Source organism: Miniopterus schreibersii (genome assembly GCF_964146895.1).
Source record: "Miniopterus schreibersii genome assembly, chromosome: 2".
NCBI lineage: Eukaryota > Metazoa > Chordata > Mammalia > Chiroptera > Miniopteridae > Miniopterus > Miniopterus schreibersii.
In genome coordinates this window covers 110,425,702-110,446,389 of record NC_138102.1, presented here as the reverse complement: position 1 = coordinate 110,446,389, position 20,688 = coordinate 110,425,702, and the positions used below count along the sequence as shown (strand labels likewise).

The 20,688-nt window shown below is 35.3% G+C and overlaps 2 protein-coding genes across 3 annotated transcripts in view; one reads left to right on the top strand and one right to left on the bottom strand.

The window, feature by feature from the left end:
• The window catches only part of PLEKHG7 (pleckstrin homology and RhoGEF domain containing G7), a gene marked incomplete at both ends in the record, with an annotated part of 59,696 nt that extends 54,770 nt beyond the window's left edge, over window positions 1–4,926 (top strand). Inside the window, 2 exons of the mRNA XM_081127759.1 lie at window positions 3,693–3,790; window positions 4,819–4,926. Coding sequence (XP_080983885.1) covers window positions 3,693–3,790; window positions 4,819–4,926 — 206 coding nt within the window. The remainder of the gene's footprint in view (window positions 1–3,692; window positions 3,791–4,818) is intronic.
• Window positions 4,927–9,040: 4,114 nt separating this feature from the next.
• Window positions 9,041–20,688, bottom strand: part of EEA1 (early endosome antigen 1) — a 131,389-nt gene continuing 119,741 nt past the window's right edge. For both annotated transcript variants that reach the window (XM_081130759.1, XM_081130758.1), the window contains 7 exons: window positions 17,446–17,631; window positions 16,081–16,212; window positions 14,738–14,923; window positions 13,579–13,817; window positions 13,002–13,122; window positions 11,932–12,030; window positions 9,041–11,253 (listed from right to left, as the gene is read on the bottom strand). In XM_081130759.1, the coding sequence (XP_080986885.1) occupies window positions 11,131–11,253; window positions 11,932–12,030; window positions 13,002–13,122; window positions 13,579–13,817; window positions 14,738–14,923; window positions 16,081–16,212; window positions 17,446–17,631 (1,086 nt within the window). In that variant the 3' untranslated portion in view covers window positions 9,041–11,130. The remainder of the gene's footprint in view (window positions 11,254–11,931; window positions 12,031–13,001; window positions 13,123–13,578; window positions 13,818–14,737; window positions 14,924–16,080; window positions 16,213–17,445; window positions 17,632–20,688) is intronic.

Genomic DNA, 20,688 nt, shown 5'->3' with positions numbered 1-20,688 from the left:
TCTCAGAGTTTCATATTGGCTCTTTTTGGTAACAGCACATAAATCCAATTTAAGTCTTCATCAAAGAAAATACTGACTTCCTATGCAGCTATATATCACTCACTCTACAAGCTGGTCATGCATGACCCAGCTCTGCCACTTGCTAGATATATGACCATAGGCAAGGCACTTAAATTTTCTATGCCACAGGTTCTTCTTGGTAAAATAGGGGTAATGCAGGTAAAGCACTCAATGAATGATAGCTATTTTTAGCATTGTTATTGTGTTATCATTATTAGCACTACTGCTGTTGATAAATCACCGGTACAACAACATGCTATGCAAGCCTCAGATATTCTATTACAATAACTGTATAGAAAGACATATACCAGAAATAATATGTATACATGTATACATACATACATATATGTTATGTGTATAGGTCAGAAATATATCTATATAATTTTTATTCATTTTTCAAGCATTTCCTGAGTGTCTACTGAGAACCAGGCACCGTGTGGTTGCCCTGTAGTTACAAGCAGCCTTTTTTGGGGAGGGCTCTCAGAACAACGAGAGATCAGGAAGCCCAGTCGTGAAAGCCCTGGCGCTCCAGGGGCTCACAGGCCACTTCAGTCTCTTCAGTGCTGGGTAGTGTTCAGCAGGACACAGGTGTCATTCTGCAGTGGGTATAGGCTCCTAAGAGACCAGCTGAAGCCAGGCAGGAGGGGACTGTATTACTGGCCCAAAGAAGGATCAGGAAAAAAGGGACCACTACCCATTCCCCTCAATGCCCACCCCAGCAGCCCAGCCCAAAGTGTCAATGACTAGCAAAGGAGGACTTATGCATACAGAGCAATGTTACACAGTGAATGAATAAATGAATGAATACACAAATTAATAACAATAGCAAACATTTACATTGTTATGGTAATAACTAAGCTTTGTATTTAAATGTTTTACATAGATACAACTCTTCCCCATTAAGGGGTCTCCTGTATCCAGACCAGAGCCTCTGTCTCCTTTGTTCTTTCCACCTCCATTAACATTTGTGGAACTGTGACCCGGCAGGCCCTGAGGCCTCTTATATTGTATTCTGCTGGGACCAACCGCGTTACCTAGAGGCCAAAGTCTGCATCAGCCAGAGAGCACGCCTAAAAAGGGGGCATCTCAAGGGAACAAAACCTTTGCCCGCAACTGCAGCCTCACCCCCGCCCAGCGTGAGCCTCCTGCAGGCCCAGAGCAGTGTCCATGGCGGGGGCTCAGTGTGTGAGCACAGAGATCACTTCCTTTTGTTCAGTTACTTTTTCACGGGGGAAAATGGCCCGTCAGAGGGCATCCTAGGCCCTGAATTATTCCCTCACCACAGTGGCCATTGTTGGAAGGCTGTGGCCTGAGGGGAGGAAGCCGGGCTCAGCCTGGCCAGCCCCGCGGGCTTTAGGAATGGGGACTTGGCGGAATCTGACGTGGCTGGGTTATCTTTCTTTTTTGAAATACGAACAATACCTTTTAAAAGCTACTTCCACCGTGTTTTGTTTTTTTGTATTTTTCACTCCCATCTCGTTTCTGTTTTTTTGTATTTCCCTCATTCCTCTGGTCTAGTATTTTGACTGTTCAGATGCAGTGCTCGAGGCAGGAAAGCTATAGAGGGAGAGAGAGGCAAGGGTGGAAGGAGGAGGGCTTGAGTTTGGCAGTGACAGAGACCTGGGTTCAAACCCCGGCTCTGCCATTTGCTGTATGGCCCTGGAAGAATCCATTGAAATCTGGTTCCTCACTTGTAAGTGGGAATTAGCTGACCTCTCTTACACTCTTCCTGTGTGGTTTAAATGACATAAAAAGGAAAAAAATAAGTAAAACAGTACCAGAAAGAGAGAGGGAGGGAGAGAGAGAGAGAGAGAGAGACAGGGAGAGGGAGAAACACAGTGCCCAGTGCAAAGTAAGTGCTTATATAAGTGTGAGTTATATTCATTATTTTAATTATTACTTTAGAATGTCAGGGGGAAAGAGCGCCAATCCTGACCACATACGATCTCCTCCTTTTATTTTACGAGCCTAACCGCACCAGGTCCTTTTGCTTCTAAAGTCCCTTGTACTCACCCAGATTGCAAAGCAAACAAATGAGGGACGCCTTCAGTACCTGTGAACTACAGGTACAATTTTTGAGGAAAACGGATTCTAAAAGCTCCAAGAAACTCCACCTGATCTTTAAAGCCTCATTTATTACAAGGAATTTATAAGAAGAAAAATCAGGGAGTAAAACAAACACAGCCGAATCTTTTTTTTCCAGAAAGCCATTTTAATAGGGGTAAGTCCTCCACCTCAAAGCAGCGGACAGAATTTCATGACCTCAACAGACTTAGTGATGGCAGGGTTGAGGAATTATGAGGTTTAGGCTGTTCGGAGTATAATTTGTGATACTGGAATAGCTCTTGCAGTTAAGAAAGCAAAAGTCTTGCATTTGCTTTGATTCTGAAGTGAGGTCACCTTGCCTCGGTGAGCCTGAGTTAAAACCACAAGCTCCAAGGGATAGAAATAATGATGTTGGACAAGCAGCAGCTTAAGGATCAGCCTGGGAAAAAGCGCCCTTCGAGAGCCTTTCTCGCGTAGTCCACGTGACCAGGATACACCCTGCTTTGATTTTCTGGTTTGTTTCTAAACGTTAATCAACTATAGAAAGGATATATAGGCTGCAGACTTTATTCTCGGTGTTGTATTATTAATTCAAGGAAGAGGCCTTTCTTTTAAGAGCTCCTGCTATATAAAAATATGTCTGCTCTGGCCGGGCAGCTCAGTGGGTTGGAGCATTGTCTCGGGCACCAAAAGGTTGCGGGTTCGATTCCTGGTCAGGGCACGTACAGGAGGCAACTGATTGGTTTCTCTCTCACATTGATGTGCTGTTTTTTCTCTCTCCTCCTGTCCCTTCCTCTCTCTCTAAAGTCAATAAAAAAGTATATTCTGAAGTGAAGATTAAAAAAAATTTTTTTGAAAGGTGTCTGCTCTCCCACTCTCCCCTGTTATTTCTTTAAGGGGCCAGTGAAAAAATGACGGAACAGACTGTTTCTTTCGCAAACACAGAAAACATCCATTTGTTTCTTTTTGTTTTATTTTACAGTTCACATACTTTGGTGGATGCGCGATTTTATTTGAGTTTACTTTTTATTTTTTGTCTTTTCTTACCCTATTGTGAAGCGTTCAGGGGGGTTTATATTTTTGCTACATCTTAATTTTCGTATAACTCTTGTTTTGATGTGGCTTCCTTTTTGATACTAATAAACAAAAATAAATAAACATTTTAAAAGGAGTGGTGGGGTCTAAAAATAATCCCATTGTTTTCCATGCTTTTGTTACCTATACTTTACGCACACAACATCCACCCGACGTGCTAAGCTGCTTCCTTGCAGAGGAGCCCACTTTCCATCGTGAGCCGTGGCTGGTCTCATCAAGCCCCGAGGCTGTTAGGAAGAAAGGATTTGCAGCTTTAGGGGGGCTCTGTTTGGACATAGTGGTGAAGCCTTGATCTTGGAATCAGACTTTGTTTGCAACCTACGGAAACCTCCCACCTTCATTAAACACACAGACACACACACACACACACACACACACACGCACGCACACACACGCACACACACGCACAACTCTAGGTTCTTGGAGGACTGAGACCCTGTTTGGATTTCCTATTAAGTGACTGGCTTTTTGTCTCTGTGATCTTTTTCTAGTCTTTGGGCTGAGAAATGCCTTCCTTCTCCAACACGAAAACCGGTATCGACAGTGCATAGCGGCGTTCTTACTACAAGCCCAAACGGAAGACATCAAGGTATGTATTTTGGTTTTGTAGGTTTTGATTCTTCAAACTTGACATAAGGGGAATCTCACCCGAAGTCACTTCAGTAAAGGTGAACGGACAGTTCTGCGTATCTGCCTCGCCCACTTTGGGAAGGGCAGACGCTGCGAGGTGGAGGGATGTGGACGCCTAGTCTGTGTCATGCTCAGAAACTGTCGCCCCACACTCGCAGAGGCGACACAGCCTCCCTCATTTCTCTGGGGGCAGAAGCTCCGGAATGACTTCTGAGCTCTACGGTTTCTGTATGAAATGGGGCAGGGGCTGCTTTGGATTGCATGATTGGCTTTTTAAATGCTCCAATCAATTCTCAAAGTCCCAGTAAGCAAATAATGTGATGTCCACTTAAGCGAGGGGCTGCTGCAGGAATGAACCACATCAAGTCTGCTCGTCGACCTTGGGAAATGATGTCACTGTCTTTACGGCAATGAAGTTGAAAACCAGCTGCCTGACTCTGGTTTCTCTAGCTTAGAAGTTTCCGTTTTTTGTCTTTTTTCTGGTAGGCTTTCGTCCCAGCAACAGGATGGCCAGACAATAAATGCAATATTGCATTCTTCTTAAACACTCAGTTTCCTGGGGCATCTCCCTCAGTCTGTTTTTCAAATTATACCATTGGTTAAGAACTTCTATTTCCAGGCAGAACAGAAATTCAATCTTCAAACTACTTATATTCTAATTAGTCCTCACTGATTATGGTTCTTAGATTACTCATGACTGTTTATCCCACTTGCATACTATACTCATGTAATCCATTTTCATTTTCATATATAATTAGAGATATTGGTGATAGATGTTAAGAGAGAAAATGGGAAACATGCAAATATTTCATTAGTCCTCAGTTTTAAAGAGCAAGTCAATAAATATGAAGGAAAATATTAATCCAGTTGTGAAAAACTGTCAGGTTAATGTTCTTCTGCATTCTTTCCTGTCTCCCTCTTCTCTCTCCCCACTCCGACCCTGTGTGTGCCTGTGTGTGTGTGTTGTTTTTTGCTGTTGTTTTACAGAAAACATGGATGGCACAAATAACAGCAGCAATCTCTTGCTTCACCAAGAGTCAGGAAACCAAGAAAATATCCTTATTCACATCACCTGCAGAATCATCCGAAATTTAGGAACCTAAAGCCACCTGTTTAGAAATGAGGGATTAAGGTATTCTTTCAAATTTTTGTAACAGTTAGGAGCTAGAAGGAAATGTGCCTTTTGAAGGAGTTCCATAATTTGAGGATCTGAGCGAAGAAAATCCTCAGTACAGAGGAATGACTGCGACAAATTTGAACGCTGAGGACTTTCTTGTCAAGTATATACTGATAAACAGACTCCCTTAAAATGTTTCATTCAGGCTTATAAGGGGTGGGAGTGAAGCATGGTGCTGGTACAATTTGGAAAGGTGAGTGGTCAGGTGAATAGAGTGGCAGGAGGAAAACGGCGTTTGTGTCCCATGTGAATTCCAGCATCTTACCCTGTATCTATAACGAAACCAACTTTCCTACATGGCTTGTAAATCAGTCTTACTGCTTTACAGTCCTGCCTCACACACACACAGTTCTTTTGATGCAAAGTTTGATTGCTCTTCTATGAAGCGATAAATAAGGTCTACATTTTAACAGCCATTTTTAAATTCCTGTTCTTCAACCCTTCACTTATCTCAGGTATACCTGATAATACTCTAACTTGAATAGAGAAAATCCCAAAGACAAAATTCCATTTATTTTAAAAAAGAAAATGCAAACATCTCTGTTCCAGTTTCACAAGTTAACATTTTTACATGGGAAATTTTCTTAGGAATAGTAAAATATCTTTCTCTAAACCTCATTTTTTGAAGAATGATGGAGTTTGTCATAAAACTATTTTCTGGTTTTGAGCAGGATGGGGTTGTGTGTGTTTTACCACAGTACAGCCTCTTAATTTTACTTGGCAGAACTTGAAATTTCATTAGAATTTTTATTAAGGAAGCTTGAATTATTACATTATCATGGTAGAAAATACTATTAATTGTATTTAAGGAACTATTTCTTTTGGTCAGATTATATCAAATGAAATCCACAAATTTCAATTTCAGTCATGGTGTCTTGTGCACTTTCCAAAATGGAAGTAGTAAATTTATCAACTTGGGCTGCAAGACAAATGATACCTTAATTGATCTCTTTAAGCTGAAGAATGGGAAAGAGAGGATAATGCTTAGGAAAGTCGTGTGTACAGTTAATGCTTTGAGGAAAAGGCAAATTTCACCACACAAACCAGGCAGTACAGACAAGTGTGGCACAAAGGCTCTTGTGCAAAGACCAAACACTGTTGCAATGGAGGGTCATCGCCTTTGTGTCAGACATTTGTAGGAGTTAGTGAAAATAAAGGAAAATCTGGAAAGCAATAACGACTGTTAAAGGGTAAAATAAATGAGGGGAAAAAGACAAAAGGGAGAACAGACTTCAAGTGAATTCCTAGAGGTGAGGCCTGGATGATATTGAAAGCAATTTATGTTCAGGACAAGATAATATAGGCTTATACAAGAAAAGATTTAGGGGAAAAAATTTAAGGCCAAAAAGCATACACATATAGTTTTTAGAAAAAGAAATTAACAATCATCTTGCAGAGATTTTTAGATATAAACTGACTTAGGAGGGCAATGGACTAGGACTAGGCAATCTCTCAAGATTCCTTTAGTCCCACGAGTCCAGTAACCATATATTTATATGTACAAAGGACTAGTTTCTCCTTAAAATATAATTAAAGGAGAGACTGAGTAAATTCACATCAAGAGTGTAAAACAGCTTAAGAATATGCTACCTACAAAGAAATATTAGCTCCCCTATGTTCACTGTGGCACTATTCACAACAGCCAAGATATGGAAGAGCCTTGATGTCCACTGACAGATGAATGGATAAAGAAAATGTGCTGTATATGTACAGAATGCAGTACTGGTCAGCTTTTAAAAAGAAGGAAGTCCTGCAATATGCAACAGCACGGATGAACCTTGAGGACATGATGCTAAGTGAAATAAGCCAGTCACAGAAAGACAAATACTGTATGATTCTACTTATACGAGGTGCCTAATAATAGTCAAATTAATAGAATCAATGCATAAAATAGTGATTGCCAGTGAACTAGAGAAGGAAATGTGTTGTTACTAATCAACGGGCATAAAGTTTCAGTTAAGCAAGGTGAGTAAGCTCTAGAGACCTTCTGTACACTTAAAAAAAGCTCATGAGGATAGATCTCAGGTTAAGTGTTCTTATCACAGTAAAATAAAATTTAAAAAAAGAATATGCATATATTTAAATTGGAATTCTATAAAGCTCACAAAAGAACATGTCTAATACGTAATATGTTAAGTGCTTGAGGATATATGCAGTAAACTCTTCAAAGGGAAGCATATTAGAATAAAATGAAAAAATACTTCTGGAACTCTGGTTCCCAGGGGGAAGCAAAAACAGTAACAATGGTATATCAAGCCTTCTCCAGAGTATTTTTAAAAGGTCACCTGGGTATTAAACTTAGATATACAATAAAAGAAGAAATTTAATATTGTTTAGTATTTTCTTTAGTTTTGCTAATTCTCCACAATAATGAATGGAACGAAAAGGGAATGTCTCAAGCAAAATGGCATCAGTAATTTTTCTTGAGATTATAAACTTAATTACTATTCTAAGTTGAACATTAAAGCATAACCACTGTCTATATGCAAGTGCAAAGTTCTACCATTCTGTAAATAAATTAATGCAAAATGGTTAATATCTTGCTCTCTTTTTTAAATAGACAAAATAATTTGTAGTCACAGAATACATCTACTATAAAGAAATGTTTTTTAATATCTTTAACATATTAAAAAAAACAAAAGCAACAATTCAATAAGGATCCTTCCACTGACCTGTGTACAGATTTAAATGCTGCCATGTAATTTATCAGTTACATTTACAATCAATAACCTTCCAATCACTGAGTTTAGAAATTACAGTATTTACTGAGCTAAACTCTCTCACAAAATAAGGCACAACAACATGATCACAAGTAGTAAACACAATACAAATAATGAATCAAAAACTAAACAAGAAAATATTCATGCAAAAGTATCTACAGAGGATATGAATATATGATCCAGTTCAAAGAAGTACAGAATGTCATATACATAACTGCATCATGTTACAATAAATTCATTACCCTACACTGGAAGAACTTCGCTATTTCCAATTCTATTTTACACAATTTTACATAAATTTAGTAAGTTTATGCACAATATTCACATCTGCAACAATAACAAATTGATCATTAAAATTCAGGCAAAGGGCAATTAAGACACGCTAATGTGTGGCACATTATAATTACAGAATACCATTTATCACGCTCATGTCTAGGAATACTAAACTGATGGCACATTTAAGTCTTATAGATCAAGTCATCCATGGTTTTATAGCCAAAGTGCATTAAAAAAAAAAACAACTGCTGTAGTCAAATAGGTCATGAATATCAAAATATATGGTCATAATTTGCTCTCCACTTAAAAGCTAACCATTTTTATGCAAATAAAAGGTTTAAAAAAGTGGATTTAAAGTTCTCAAAATTATAAAATAATCATAAAGCCTTTTTAAGAGAGATGGGAAACTAACAAATTTGGCAGTTACTATTTAACATTACTGTGAGGAAACTTTAAACTAGATAATTCCACATTAAGAGGTAGTTGAACAAAATGTTATTTGTACACTGCTTTGAGGTTTTTGTGTTTGTTTCCCTCTTTTTTCCCCTCAAAATAAACAAATCCCATATGAGCAGCTTTGTCTTCTTTCTATTAAAAAAAATTCCATAGGTATAGTTTACTATACACTAACCCAGCAAGACTTGATTTTAGCTCACATTTCTGTGCTGGGGTTTGGAATTTACTAACATATGATGTTAATATGCTTTGCATTATTAGAGCTGAGAGCTGGGACTTCATACATACTCTGACTCACTGACAAATAGTACCAGCAAACATCTAAAATGTAGAGCTGATAAGGACTCAGAAGATGACTTTTTAATTAAAAAAAAAACAACCCTTTAATTTTTGCTTTTAAACACCTTAAATTGGTGACAGTTAACAACAAAATTATTAGGTTTCATTTCTAACATCATTAGTACAATAGCCTACGGTAAATTATTCAGGACCTATGAAATGAGATTAGCTAGATGAAAACTAGAAAATTACCCAGACATAGATGGTTTTGTTGTCCCCACAATGTTTTTTGGTTTTTTTTGGTGAATATGTGGGTAGGGCAATAAGGAAAAAGGCCTTCAGTGCACCCAATTAGGAGATGAAGTGAACAAATATTCTAATCCAGAAGAATTATCATGAAGTTTTATCATCTTAAAAGAATAAACAGTGGTGCTGTGAATATCTATTTTTTCCAACACATTTATTAAGTCCCTTATATGTAAAAGTATAGAATTAAGACTATTTGAAAGGATTTATAAGTGTATGAAAATATATAATTTTAACTCAATTTATATTATCCAAGTATTATTTTTAATAAAGAGCAACATATTTCTTCATTTATATGCTAAAGATTATATGTTTATTCAAGTTCAGGGCTTCAATCAGGGTCCTTAACAGCTACTTACAATAGGGTTTATTTAAATGGGTTTTTTTTTAATGAATATGTGGCAATCCCTTTCAGTTTATATATATTGTAGGTATAGCATAAACATCATTTCATTTCATTTCATTTCAGCATGATATTTGAAAGCAAGTGTATATTATAAACTACTTATTATAAATAAAATATTAACTCCCATCCTTTCCTGCTATTACTACCAAATAATTGCACTGAACAAATGTTTAACTTTACATTCCTTCTCTAGAAAGAGTAATAAACTAATATTAATGACTTCCCTCTTCAGATGGTTTCCAATTTTCCAAATTAATAAGACTATGATAATTTAAAGTTCAATTGCATTGTTCAACATACAAATGAGCTAATTTTTAATTATCCTTAATTAGTCATTTTGTTTCAGTTTTGATTGCAACTTTTCATTTCTGGGAATCCTAAATACATTTGTTTCTAGTGAAACTCTACTCTCCAGCTATTACTTCAGGGTAATTTCACAGCATTATTTTTGCAAAGTAAAAAGATTTACCAGTTAATATGGAAACCAAGTTCAGAACCATTTTAAATTTAAGTCACAATTAAAAAAAATTCTTCCCTATTATTAGGTAAGAAGAAAATACAAAGCAGACTATTTAATGTCCCCATCCATTTTGCATTTTGTTTTTACAGACCAGACTATAGCAACATCAGCTACTGGCTTTAAGACACAAAAATTATAAAACAATTACCATGAAGCTGAGCTTTCCTTGGGAAGGTTAAACCAAATAAAAGTAAAAAGCAGATCTACTGAAAAAGTAAACTCATTCCTGAAGATGCTGGAGAGACAAAATGAGGGGATAATATGAAGGCTAATCTCAGACGACTTCTCGCTTACAAGAAACCGAGCATAGGACTGTTAGACAATTTCTATTATTCATCTTCTGGCCGGGGGTGAGGGTAGGAAGCTTTGTAGGATTCTTAATGGAGAATAAAATTCTTAATGGAGTTTAAAATTGAGAATGAAAAAGAAAAAGATAAATTAACCCTAATCTTTAAACTATAACCCCAGGATAATCATAAAATAAGCAAATTGATTTTACAGAGGTTTTCCTAAAATCCACCCAAGAGAATTTAATCAGTATTGTTAAAGCAAAAACAATTTTGAATTCATGGTTAATACATATTTCAACATAAAATGTGTTTCTATCATATGAGTAGTAAATTTATAACATAACAACGTAACTAAGGTATGGATATATGTATGTATATATATATAAACACAATCATAAAGTTTTATAGCTCTGTGCATGACTTTAGAAAGAGAATATTTAATATATATAATGTGTTATTGTGCAACATATATAATGTGATATCATCCATGAACATTTCTGTACACTAAATTTGGGAGAAAGAAGTTATGGAAGTATATTCATGTCATTTGTGAACAATGAAATTATATTTAAAAAAATACATTGCTATTTTCTGTCCAAAGTTTATTTACATTTCATTAGCTAATTCTAAACTTGGCATGAAAGCTGTTCCAGGAGTTAAATGGAAAAAAGTAATGAAAGATGAGCCCAAGTCTCACAAAAATAGAAGAGTTTTACTCGATATTGACAGCATTCCAAAATATACGAACTCTAATTTGGTTTAGTACTGCAACCACTGTTCAAATCAAATAGTAATCCAAAATCTCTATTAAGTATATTTATTAAAAATCTAATGTTAGTGTAATATTACTCCGAAGCTGCAATAACCCATTATCCTTGCAAGTCATTGAAACATGCATCACAGACACGAACAGGCTTCTTGGAAGAAGGAGTTAAGGCATTTTTGGCTGAACACTCGGCACAGAAGATATTTCCACAATGTCTGCAGTGATGCTGTAGATGACAAAAATTAAACAATCTTAAGCATAGAAATGACACCAAAAGCATTATGAGACAACAAGAATACTGCAAAGTGCACTATGAAGGTATAAACTTTTGAATGATTAGTGTATTTAATATAATATTTTATTATGCCATTTTAATCCCTTAGTTAAATGCTTCCTATTTATCAGATTAAACATTTTATATGGACTTTATCATGGAATTCTGGAAAAAACAGAAAGCCTTTCAATATGTTAATGAAGCACCTCCAACAGGTGAAAAATTATTACTGTTTGCCAGATGTTTCAGACATTTCTTCAACAGGAATATAAACTTGCAACATCATATGATGGTATTATTCAGAATAAATTTTTTTTATCTCTGCTTTTTCTTCCTTTAAAAGAACCCAATGATGACTAAAACATGAGTTTAATATTGGTGCACTGACTCAGAAAATGATTGTTCCAAAGAGTAACTCAGAGAGAAGGCAACAACTGAATTTAAAACTTAAATTGAAACACATATGCTAACCAGAAACTAAATTGCATGAAATTTAGTTATTCTATGTAGTTGTAAATTAACCAAAAAATGTAAATATGTTTTAATCTGTCAAAATGTATTTTAATGATTAAAACATTGTCACTAAGGAATAATATCCAGAATGGTAGCAATATGAACGAAATCATTTACCCGTCTCACTGTTACTGAAAAGCCTTTCCCACAGGCCATACAGTTTTGTACTTCATTATCTTCAGCCCACTTTCTATTCAATGCTTGCGTATGTTTGATCTATTAAAAACAAAGTTTCAACACATTATAATATTCAACATTTTAAAGAATGATGGATACTTTGTCATTTGGTGCCTGAGTTTCATAATATTTTGACTATAGGCAACCATGGGATAAAATTTTAAAAATCAGAAATACTTTGGTCAACTTCCATTGTCAAAAGTTGCTATATTCTTAAGTCTGAATAACAGATGATAGGTAGGTAGGTAGGTAGGTAGGTAGGTAGGTAGGTAGATGATAGATAGATGATGATAGATGATAGATGATGATAGATAGATAGATGATAGATAGATGATAGATGATAGATAGATAGATAGATGATAGATAGATAGATAGATAGATAGATAGATAGATAGATAGATAGATAGATAGATGATAGATAGATAGATGATAGATAGATGATAGATAGATAGACAGACAGACAGATAGATAGATAGATAGATAGATAGATAGATAGATAGATAGATAGATGATAGATAGATAGATAGACAGACAGACAGACAGACAGACAGACAGACAGACAGACAGACAGATAGATAGATAGATAGATAGATAGATAGATAGATAGATGATAGATGATAGATAAGATGATAGAGTAAATCAAATTTTATTCTCTAACCTTTGGTGATTTCCCATCCATTCTAACCCTAATGATCAATCCTTCCTTGCAACTCTGAGCACATATTCAGATCACTTCTTCAACACATAGCAACTCATCTCTATTTATTTGGTGCTCTTGAATTTTCCCACTCCTGACAATTCACGAATGACATGGTTCTCTATCCCTGGGGTCTCTCAAGTTCTTTCTTTCATACTTAATTACTCATAACACAGTCTATACATAACTGCTACATAGCAGCCACTCGAAAGTGTTTATAAAATATGAGATTTTTTTAAAGGCTAAAAATATACTTTTCACTAAGAGGTAAAAGCTAGACTAAAAAACTGCCTCCCACTGCCATGTGACTTACTTGAAGGGACTGATTTTCTCTGCCCAGCTCCTGTACTGCCGCAGTTGTATTATCCAGCTTTCTTTGCACTTCCAATACTTTGGTTTGAAGCTTTTCTATTTCAGCTTCTCCTTTAAGACATCTAGAATAGATTGCAAAAAGGTAGTTAATTTTTTAAAAAGTCATTAAAGTCCCTTCCAGAACACAGATAAAGAATTACTTTAGTAACTTTAAATAGAATATATTAATTCAGCAATCTGACTGTTTTCAGAATTAGTTTTAAATGGCTACTTAAATTTCTGTAGAAGCTATGCACTTTGCTCAAGACTCTTCTTCTATTTTAATAAATGTGGACTGTGCCCTGGCTGGGTGGCTTATTTGGTTGGAGCGTTGTCCCATACAATGAAAGGTTTCGGGTTCAATTCCTGGTCAGGGCACATATGGGAGACAACCGACTGATGTTTCTCTCCCCCTGCCCCCTGGTTCCTCTCTCTAAAATAAATGAAAAATATATCCTCAGGTGAGGACTTTAAAAAAATGTAGAATGTGACAATCTTTTTATCACTTAGAATGAAAATAAACTAATTTTATCAAGTACCTTTCTAGTAGTGCTCTCCTTTCATCTTGATTATTCTGAACCGTTGCTTCTAATACTGCAATTTCGCCCCGTAAGTCATCCGTCTGCTTCTCGAGATCACTAACTCTCCGTTGGCTGGACTGCCACTCCTTCTTCACAGTGCCTAAATTTTCATTTAATGCTGTAATCTGCATGGTGAGTTTAGCTTCATTTTCTTCATGCTTCTTCATTCCTACATCTTTTTCTTTTATTTCAGTATGCTGAGAAAAGGAAAAGCAATGAGGAAAAAACCTATTACAAAATAAATTTGTTAGTTATTGAATTTAAAACATTGGCAACATAAATAATATTACTTCTTCGGGAAAGCGGGCAGGAGAATATATTTCATTATACGCTAATAAAATTGATTCCGCAAACATCTGTTTAATTTGAATTGGCTTAAAGACCGTAATGCTGAAATGATGGTCAGCAAACCTCTTATAAGAACAAGCTAAAGTAGAACAATTTGAGATTTTCCTTTTTTCCAGAAGAGCAGGGGAAAAACACATAGTTAGGGATGGCAAAATGCCCTGGAAACAAAGCTAGCATTTTATTATGTCTCAAATTCCACATAATTCCTTTTGTCTCTATCAACCTGACAAGAACCAATACCAACCCTTTGATTCACTGAATTTGAAATTGCAGTTCTTCAACTAAAGCATTCAAGTTATCGGAGGATATTTAGACTTAATTCAACAAAGGAAAGCCAGATGCTTCCCATCTGGCATGCACAACTTAGGGAAGGAAAAGTAGACTTTGGTCATCATAATTTTAAACGGAAGTTTAACGTTCCCTTTTATCAACATTCATTTTGACCAAACAATTGATTTGAACATGATTAGCATTCATGGCATTTACCTCAATCTACACAGTTGTGGGTTTTTCTAGCACTAAAAGTGTTTTTATTTTTTTGAATCATGTTTTATTGGATTTTCATCTATATAAACCAAAATACAATTACAAAATAAAATATTTCTAATCATACCTCAGCCACTTAAACAAATCAGATCTCTTTTCCTAAACAAGGAAATGTTAGGTGAACATTCTAGGTAGCCTGTTCATAACTTCTAGGTAGAAAATCCTCTCTTACTGGATTTACACAATCAATTACAAAAACACTTCCCACCATTAACTTACTGACCAGTTTAGCTTCCTTCTCAATAAATCCTTTCTTTAGCTCATCTTCTTCCTTTTTCACCTGCTCTCTCAGCATTTGCTGATTCCTCTTCTCCTGTTCAAGGGTTGCCTTCAGGGAATCTACTTTCCCTTGAAGCTCTAATTTCTGCTGAATCAAAAGTTGTTTGGCATCCTTGAGGTTTGTTAGCTCCTATTTTAAAAGGCCAAAAATAAATCATTCTTTATAGAAAATATTTTAAAATATAGCTGAAATTTATGCAACTTATCACAATATATACAAACATGAGTTTTAGCCTCTTCTCTAATGAGATTCTTAAAGTTCAGTGTTTCAAACAATTGTTTAAAAAGATACAAAATTAGCCTAGCGGGGTGTGGTTCAGCAGTTGAGCATCGACCTAGGATCCAGGTGATCAGGGTTGGATTCCCGGTCAGGGCACACGCCCAGGTTGCGGGCTAGGCAGCCGATCAATGACTCTCTCATCATTGATGTTTCTATCTCTCTTTCTCCCTCTCCTTTCCTCTCTCTGAAATCAATAAAAATATATATATATTTTTAAAAAGGATACAAAATTATATACTTCCTGCTCAACAATCATTTAAATTCAAGTGATACTTTGCATACATATGTTTTGATAGAATTATGTGAAAAATTTCTACCCTCTATTTCCCTTTATTCACTTAGCAAGTATTTATTGGTCACCATTTAGGCATCACACTGTGTTAGGTACTGAGGATTTACACAAAAATATACATTCACTACTTTAAGGAAGTCACAGTCTGGAAGAACCTAATGACATAACAGAGATAATTATAAAGCAAAATTGTAAGTATACTGATAGACATAACAGGTATTATGAGAGCACACAAGAGAGAATCTAACCTTTCTCTAAGAAAATGAATAATATTTTCCAGAGCAAATTATAAACAATTAGCTTCTTTAAATAGCACCCTAGGAAAAATATTCAAGAGATTATTAAAGGATTTTAGGAAGAAAACAATTGAAGAAACAGAATTCCTTAAAATTCTAAATTCTTACATATTTTGAAGTTCACTATCTACAAGCATAATTTTCTAAATAGATGGCTCTCTTGATTATTATCTCAACAAAATCAAAACTTTTAGGGTCACTTCACTTTATTCAGTAACCTGAAAACAAACGTAACATAGTTTCAATATGTATACAGATATTACGTAACACAAGAGTACTCTTGAGAGCAAGAGAATTTGCCAAAAACAGCAAAACAATGTGCCTGGTACATACTAGGTTCTCAATAAATTCACATATATATTTAAATTTAAACAATGATAATACAACGTTGAAGGAAGAGCAGTGATTAGTTAGTATACCTTTATGCTTTCTTGCTTGTGGGACTTGAGTTCTTCGTTCAGTTTAGCAATTTCTTTTTCTTGTCTACACTTAGTTTCTTCTATCTCTGCCAACTTAGATTTTTCATTTTCTAGTTCTTTTTCTTTCAGTGACTGTTGAAAAATTATTAAAAAATAATTTTAAAGTAAATACTTAACTGATAATATAATCAAAGTGACTGCTACTATTTATAACACTGTCCCCTTTGACCTAAGTTAACATGAGTAAATTACCTTTCTCTGGCCTCTGTGTCCTTATTTATACAACGTGAACAATAAGATCGTTATAAAGATTAAGTAGTAAGAGTTAATACTTTAAAATGAATAGAGACTGGCCAAGTAAGAATATCATAAAATTTAGCCAAAACTTCCATTATTACTCTCATTAATACTACTACTATAATTATTATTATTATTACTTCCTTTATATACGACACCTAAGCTAAAAGTATTATATATTATCTAATTTAATCTCTATACTAGGTAGCTTTTTTAATCCTCATTTTATAGGTAAACAAACAAAGGTTTAGCGAAGTTAAATTATCAGAGTTAGAGGTAAACGAATACAAGGTCTGACTAATCTACAACCCTTGCAACAACAGGCCTATAAACCATAGTTCTGTCAAATTTTCTAAACCTGAAGCATAAGTCATGAATTCATTCCAGCTTTACCAACCTCACCCCCACAAAAATCCTCCAATTTTTTTAATTAAAGACAATTTCAGGAATTGCAGAATTTACACATACCAACCACTTCAGGAATTGTACACTTCAGAATAATATCCTATCAGCTGATGAAAATATATGATTTCGATTATGAAACCAAAAAAAAAAAATGTTCTCCCAGATCTGAATTTCTCTTTCATGTAGAACTGTGACTGATTTTTAAATATACTGGTCAATTAATACAATGCTTTAAACTTTATATACTTTAGCACCACTTATATATACTCATACTTCCCCCTAGAAAAATCTGGTTCTTAATTTTAGGAATTCTTAAAAAGCTTAAGAATTATTTCCAGACCTTTTATTATCTCATTCACACATTTAGAGGACAGCATGTCATATGAGAAATAGTTGAGGGCCTATACTACATGTTTTTGAATAACCAAGGGTCTATGGTTAGAAAAATAGATTAGTTTCTAAAACTAAAAATAGCAGTGATAAAAATGGATAGAAATGAAAGGAGGCTATTAAGAAGTACTTCCTAGAATTAAAATTCCAATTACCAAAACTGTTATATCAGAAACTAAAGTCCATCTGAGAGAGCTGTTGAAAATAAGGTGATGCCTGTATTGAGAGTAAGAGGTTTGACTGGATGATCTCAATGGTCAGAAAATGAAATACCTTTTCTTTCTGAATATCTTGTAGTGCTGCACACTGCTCCTTTAACTGCTGTTCTTTCTTTGTTGCATCCTGCTCCAAAGCAGCCTTGGCACTCTTCAGTTCTTGAATCAATTTATTTTGGTTTCCAATTTGATTTCTGTTTGAAATCAAGTCCTCCTGTGCCAGAGAAAGCTTCTCTTCTACAGACTTACAAAAAACAATTTCCCCAAATTATTATATGCCATTTATTTTGCAATTTTCAACAGAAACTTAATAGTTAACATAAGCATAGAGAAAAGCAATAAACTATAAAAATATAGTATGTTATACCCTTCAGTAAGATCATATGAAAGAGAAAAAATGTCATATAATTAATTATCTTGCCTATGGAAAATATTTATAGCATAAAATACTTAATAAAGTTGAAGAATTCCAAAACCTCTAGAAATAATATATAAGTATTTACTGGCTAAGTGATATGAAGGAATATCAAATAACTAGGGACCATATCAAACATCGTCAGAGAATATATATATATATATGTGGTTAGAAAAGCCATGGAGAGACATAAAAAAAACTAAAAAAGAGATATAGTTAAATGCTACATCATGTGTACATACAGGGTGGGGAAAAAGTAATTTTACAGCTGTGAGGATGCGAAACACAGAGTTTATTCTTGTATTATTATTTATTAATTATTGTATTATATTCCATACAAACTGCAAACCTACTTTTGTCCCACCCTGCATATGTTTTGTAGGATCTGTGATGTCCCTTGACATGCTTAAACCTTTAATAAGTAAAAAGTGTTTTCTGTCTTGGAAAAACAAAACTGTATTTCACATCTGCTAACTGATCAAGTGAACTAAAAGAGGAAAGTCAGCCAGACATCTGAGGCTCTATTTCTGACAAGGCCATCACCCCCTCCTCTTAACTTCCCACTTGTATAGCAGAAGTAATTTTGCCAGTTAACATAGTCCATAGTTACTGACAGTTATAAGGTCCCAATATTTTGAGAAGTCGACAGGGGAAAGGGCAAGTTTTTGACCTATTAGGTTTCATTTGGGGGCAGATATGTTAACTGGTGGGTAACAGAAATGGCAGGAACCTTGCCACTCTCAGCTGCTATTGCTAAGAATCCTCAGGGAACGGAACTAACTCGAAGATGCTCTTCCACCCTCTAGAAGAAGTTCATCTTTCTTATTCTAGAGATGTAGTTCCCTTGAAAAGAAAACATAAGATAATTCAGGTAGGATCCTGCTGATTAGACTTGGTTATTGCAAGCATTCAATAAAAAATAGATGAAAATAAATAAAGGTCTTACTTAAGGGACTTTTTAAGCTCCCTGAAAGAGAAAGTTTATTCCTTACAATAACTTGGTTCAGAAGTCTTTCTGATGTAAATTAAATTTCCATTTTCAATGGGTTCCAGTAGAATACATAAAACCAACCCTGAGGCTTCTTTTACAGGAAAGACCTAAAGTCATCTAGTCCTTTATTAATCAAGCAGCTAACCATTAATTAAGTACACTACTAGAGTAGACAGAGGGTATAAGATAGTCCCTGACTAAAGGCCATGGCTATGTAGCCTGAAAAACAGAACCAGAATGGAAAACAGAAGCTGAACAAGGTTAGTAAAGCATTTGAGCCAAATGCACAGAAAAACGACCAGTGTGAGAGCTTTCTGAAGAATGTGATTACAGAAGGCTCCATGGTGTATGTGGGAACTAACCTAAGTATCACGAGAAGTGAGAGTGATTTCAAATAAAAAGAATAAAATTTGACAATGCCTAGTCCATACAGTCCATAGCAACTGTAATTAGGTGACAGAGGCTAAAGAATACCAAGGCTTGCTACAGCCTGTAAGTAACAGTACCCCTAATCTCTGACCACAAGAATCCCAAAATGCTCATGGCTTAAATAAGCCTATACAATTTTAAACTCACAAAAACCCAGTGAATAAATCTTTAAAGTCAAGTTCAAAATCTTAGACTACTCTTTTTCTGAAGTCTCCAAGACATACTGCTCTACCTTGCCTCTGAATAATCATCTATGTCAGTCAGTGGTATATTGCCATACATTTTAAATATTCCTTTTGTTTCTTAAGGCAAATCATGTTATTTTCATCAGCTGAGCATCTCTTCCTTAGGGAACTTCTCTCTCGAATTCAATGGTTTAGTTGGGGCTATCTTTAACCGGTCCGCTCCCACTGGAACAGGCAAATCCCTGAGTACATCAACTCTCCACCTCAACCCTGAATGATACCCCAAACACATTACAGTACTACAGCTAAAGAAGAATTTCTGCAGTGTTCTGTGATAGCTATTGCTATTCTGTCTATTCAACAACTTTTCCCTTCTTTCAAAAAAACTTTAAAATTTTTAGTTTGATGACTGATGAAATGACATAAAGAAGAGTACTAGGCTAAGAAGATTTGTATTAATTATGAACTTAATCAAGAATTTCACTTCACTCAGGGTGAGAAATTTATAGTTAAAATCCACTTCAACCTTTCCTCAACAACAAATAGCAGCACACAGCACAGCCAATTTGAAATATTGTCAACAAACTTAAATATTTCATAAGTAATCCAGCAGATGGGGCTAAAGGCATAGATTAGGCCAAATGATCATCTCCCATTCTCTGGTGTCTTGGTGTACACCCTCAGCCCACAGATGGCAACCTTGCCTTAGGCAGGTGTTATAAGGTTCTAAACCTCTCCCTTTCTCTCTGCTGCACAAGATCATATAATACCACTGAAGCAACAAAAAAATAATGGCTGATAACTCTCTTATTCTGGCCTGTAATATCATTTGAATTTCCCTAGGAATTTACTTCTTTTTAAAAAAATTAACTTCCTAAGTAGTTCAGTTCCTTCTCATTTTGGAAGCATTAATACAGAATTCATCAGTATTCTATTTTATAAAAAAAATTCTAATGAAATTATTATAGACTAAAAGGCTATGAATCAGAAAACCTGAGATCTAATCATGGTTCTGTTACTGTGCAACACGAGGCCTGTCACAAACCAAGCCGGCCCTCAGTCTACATATGGAAGGCCTTAATCTACAAAGGAAGCTTTGGAATTGAGAATCAATCTCTGGTCTCTTAATAGTTGTAAAGCTCCACAACAGACTTAGCCCTCTGCCTTTCACTTTTTGCCCACATTTACATTTGAATGATTCTTTTATGTATAAATATATTAGTATGTGATATAGCTTTCAGACATAATAAAAATAGTGGATGGCTTAATGAAAGAATATTG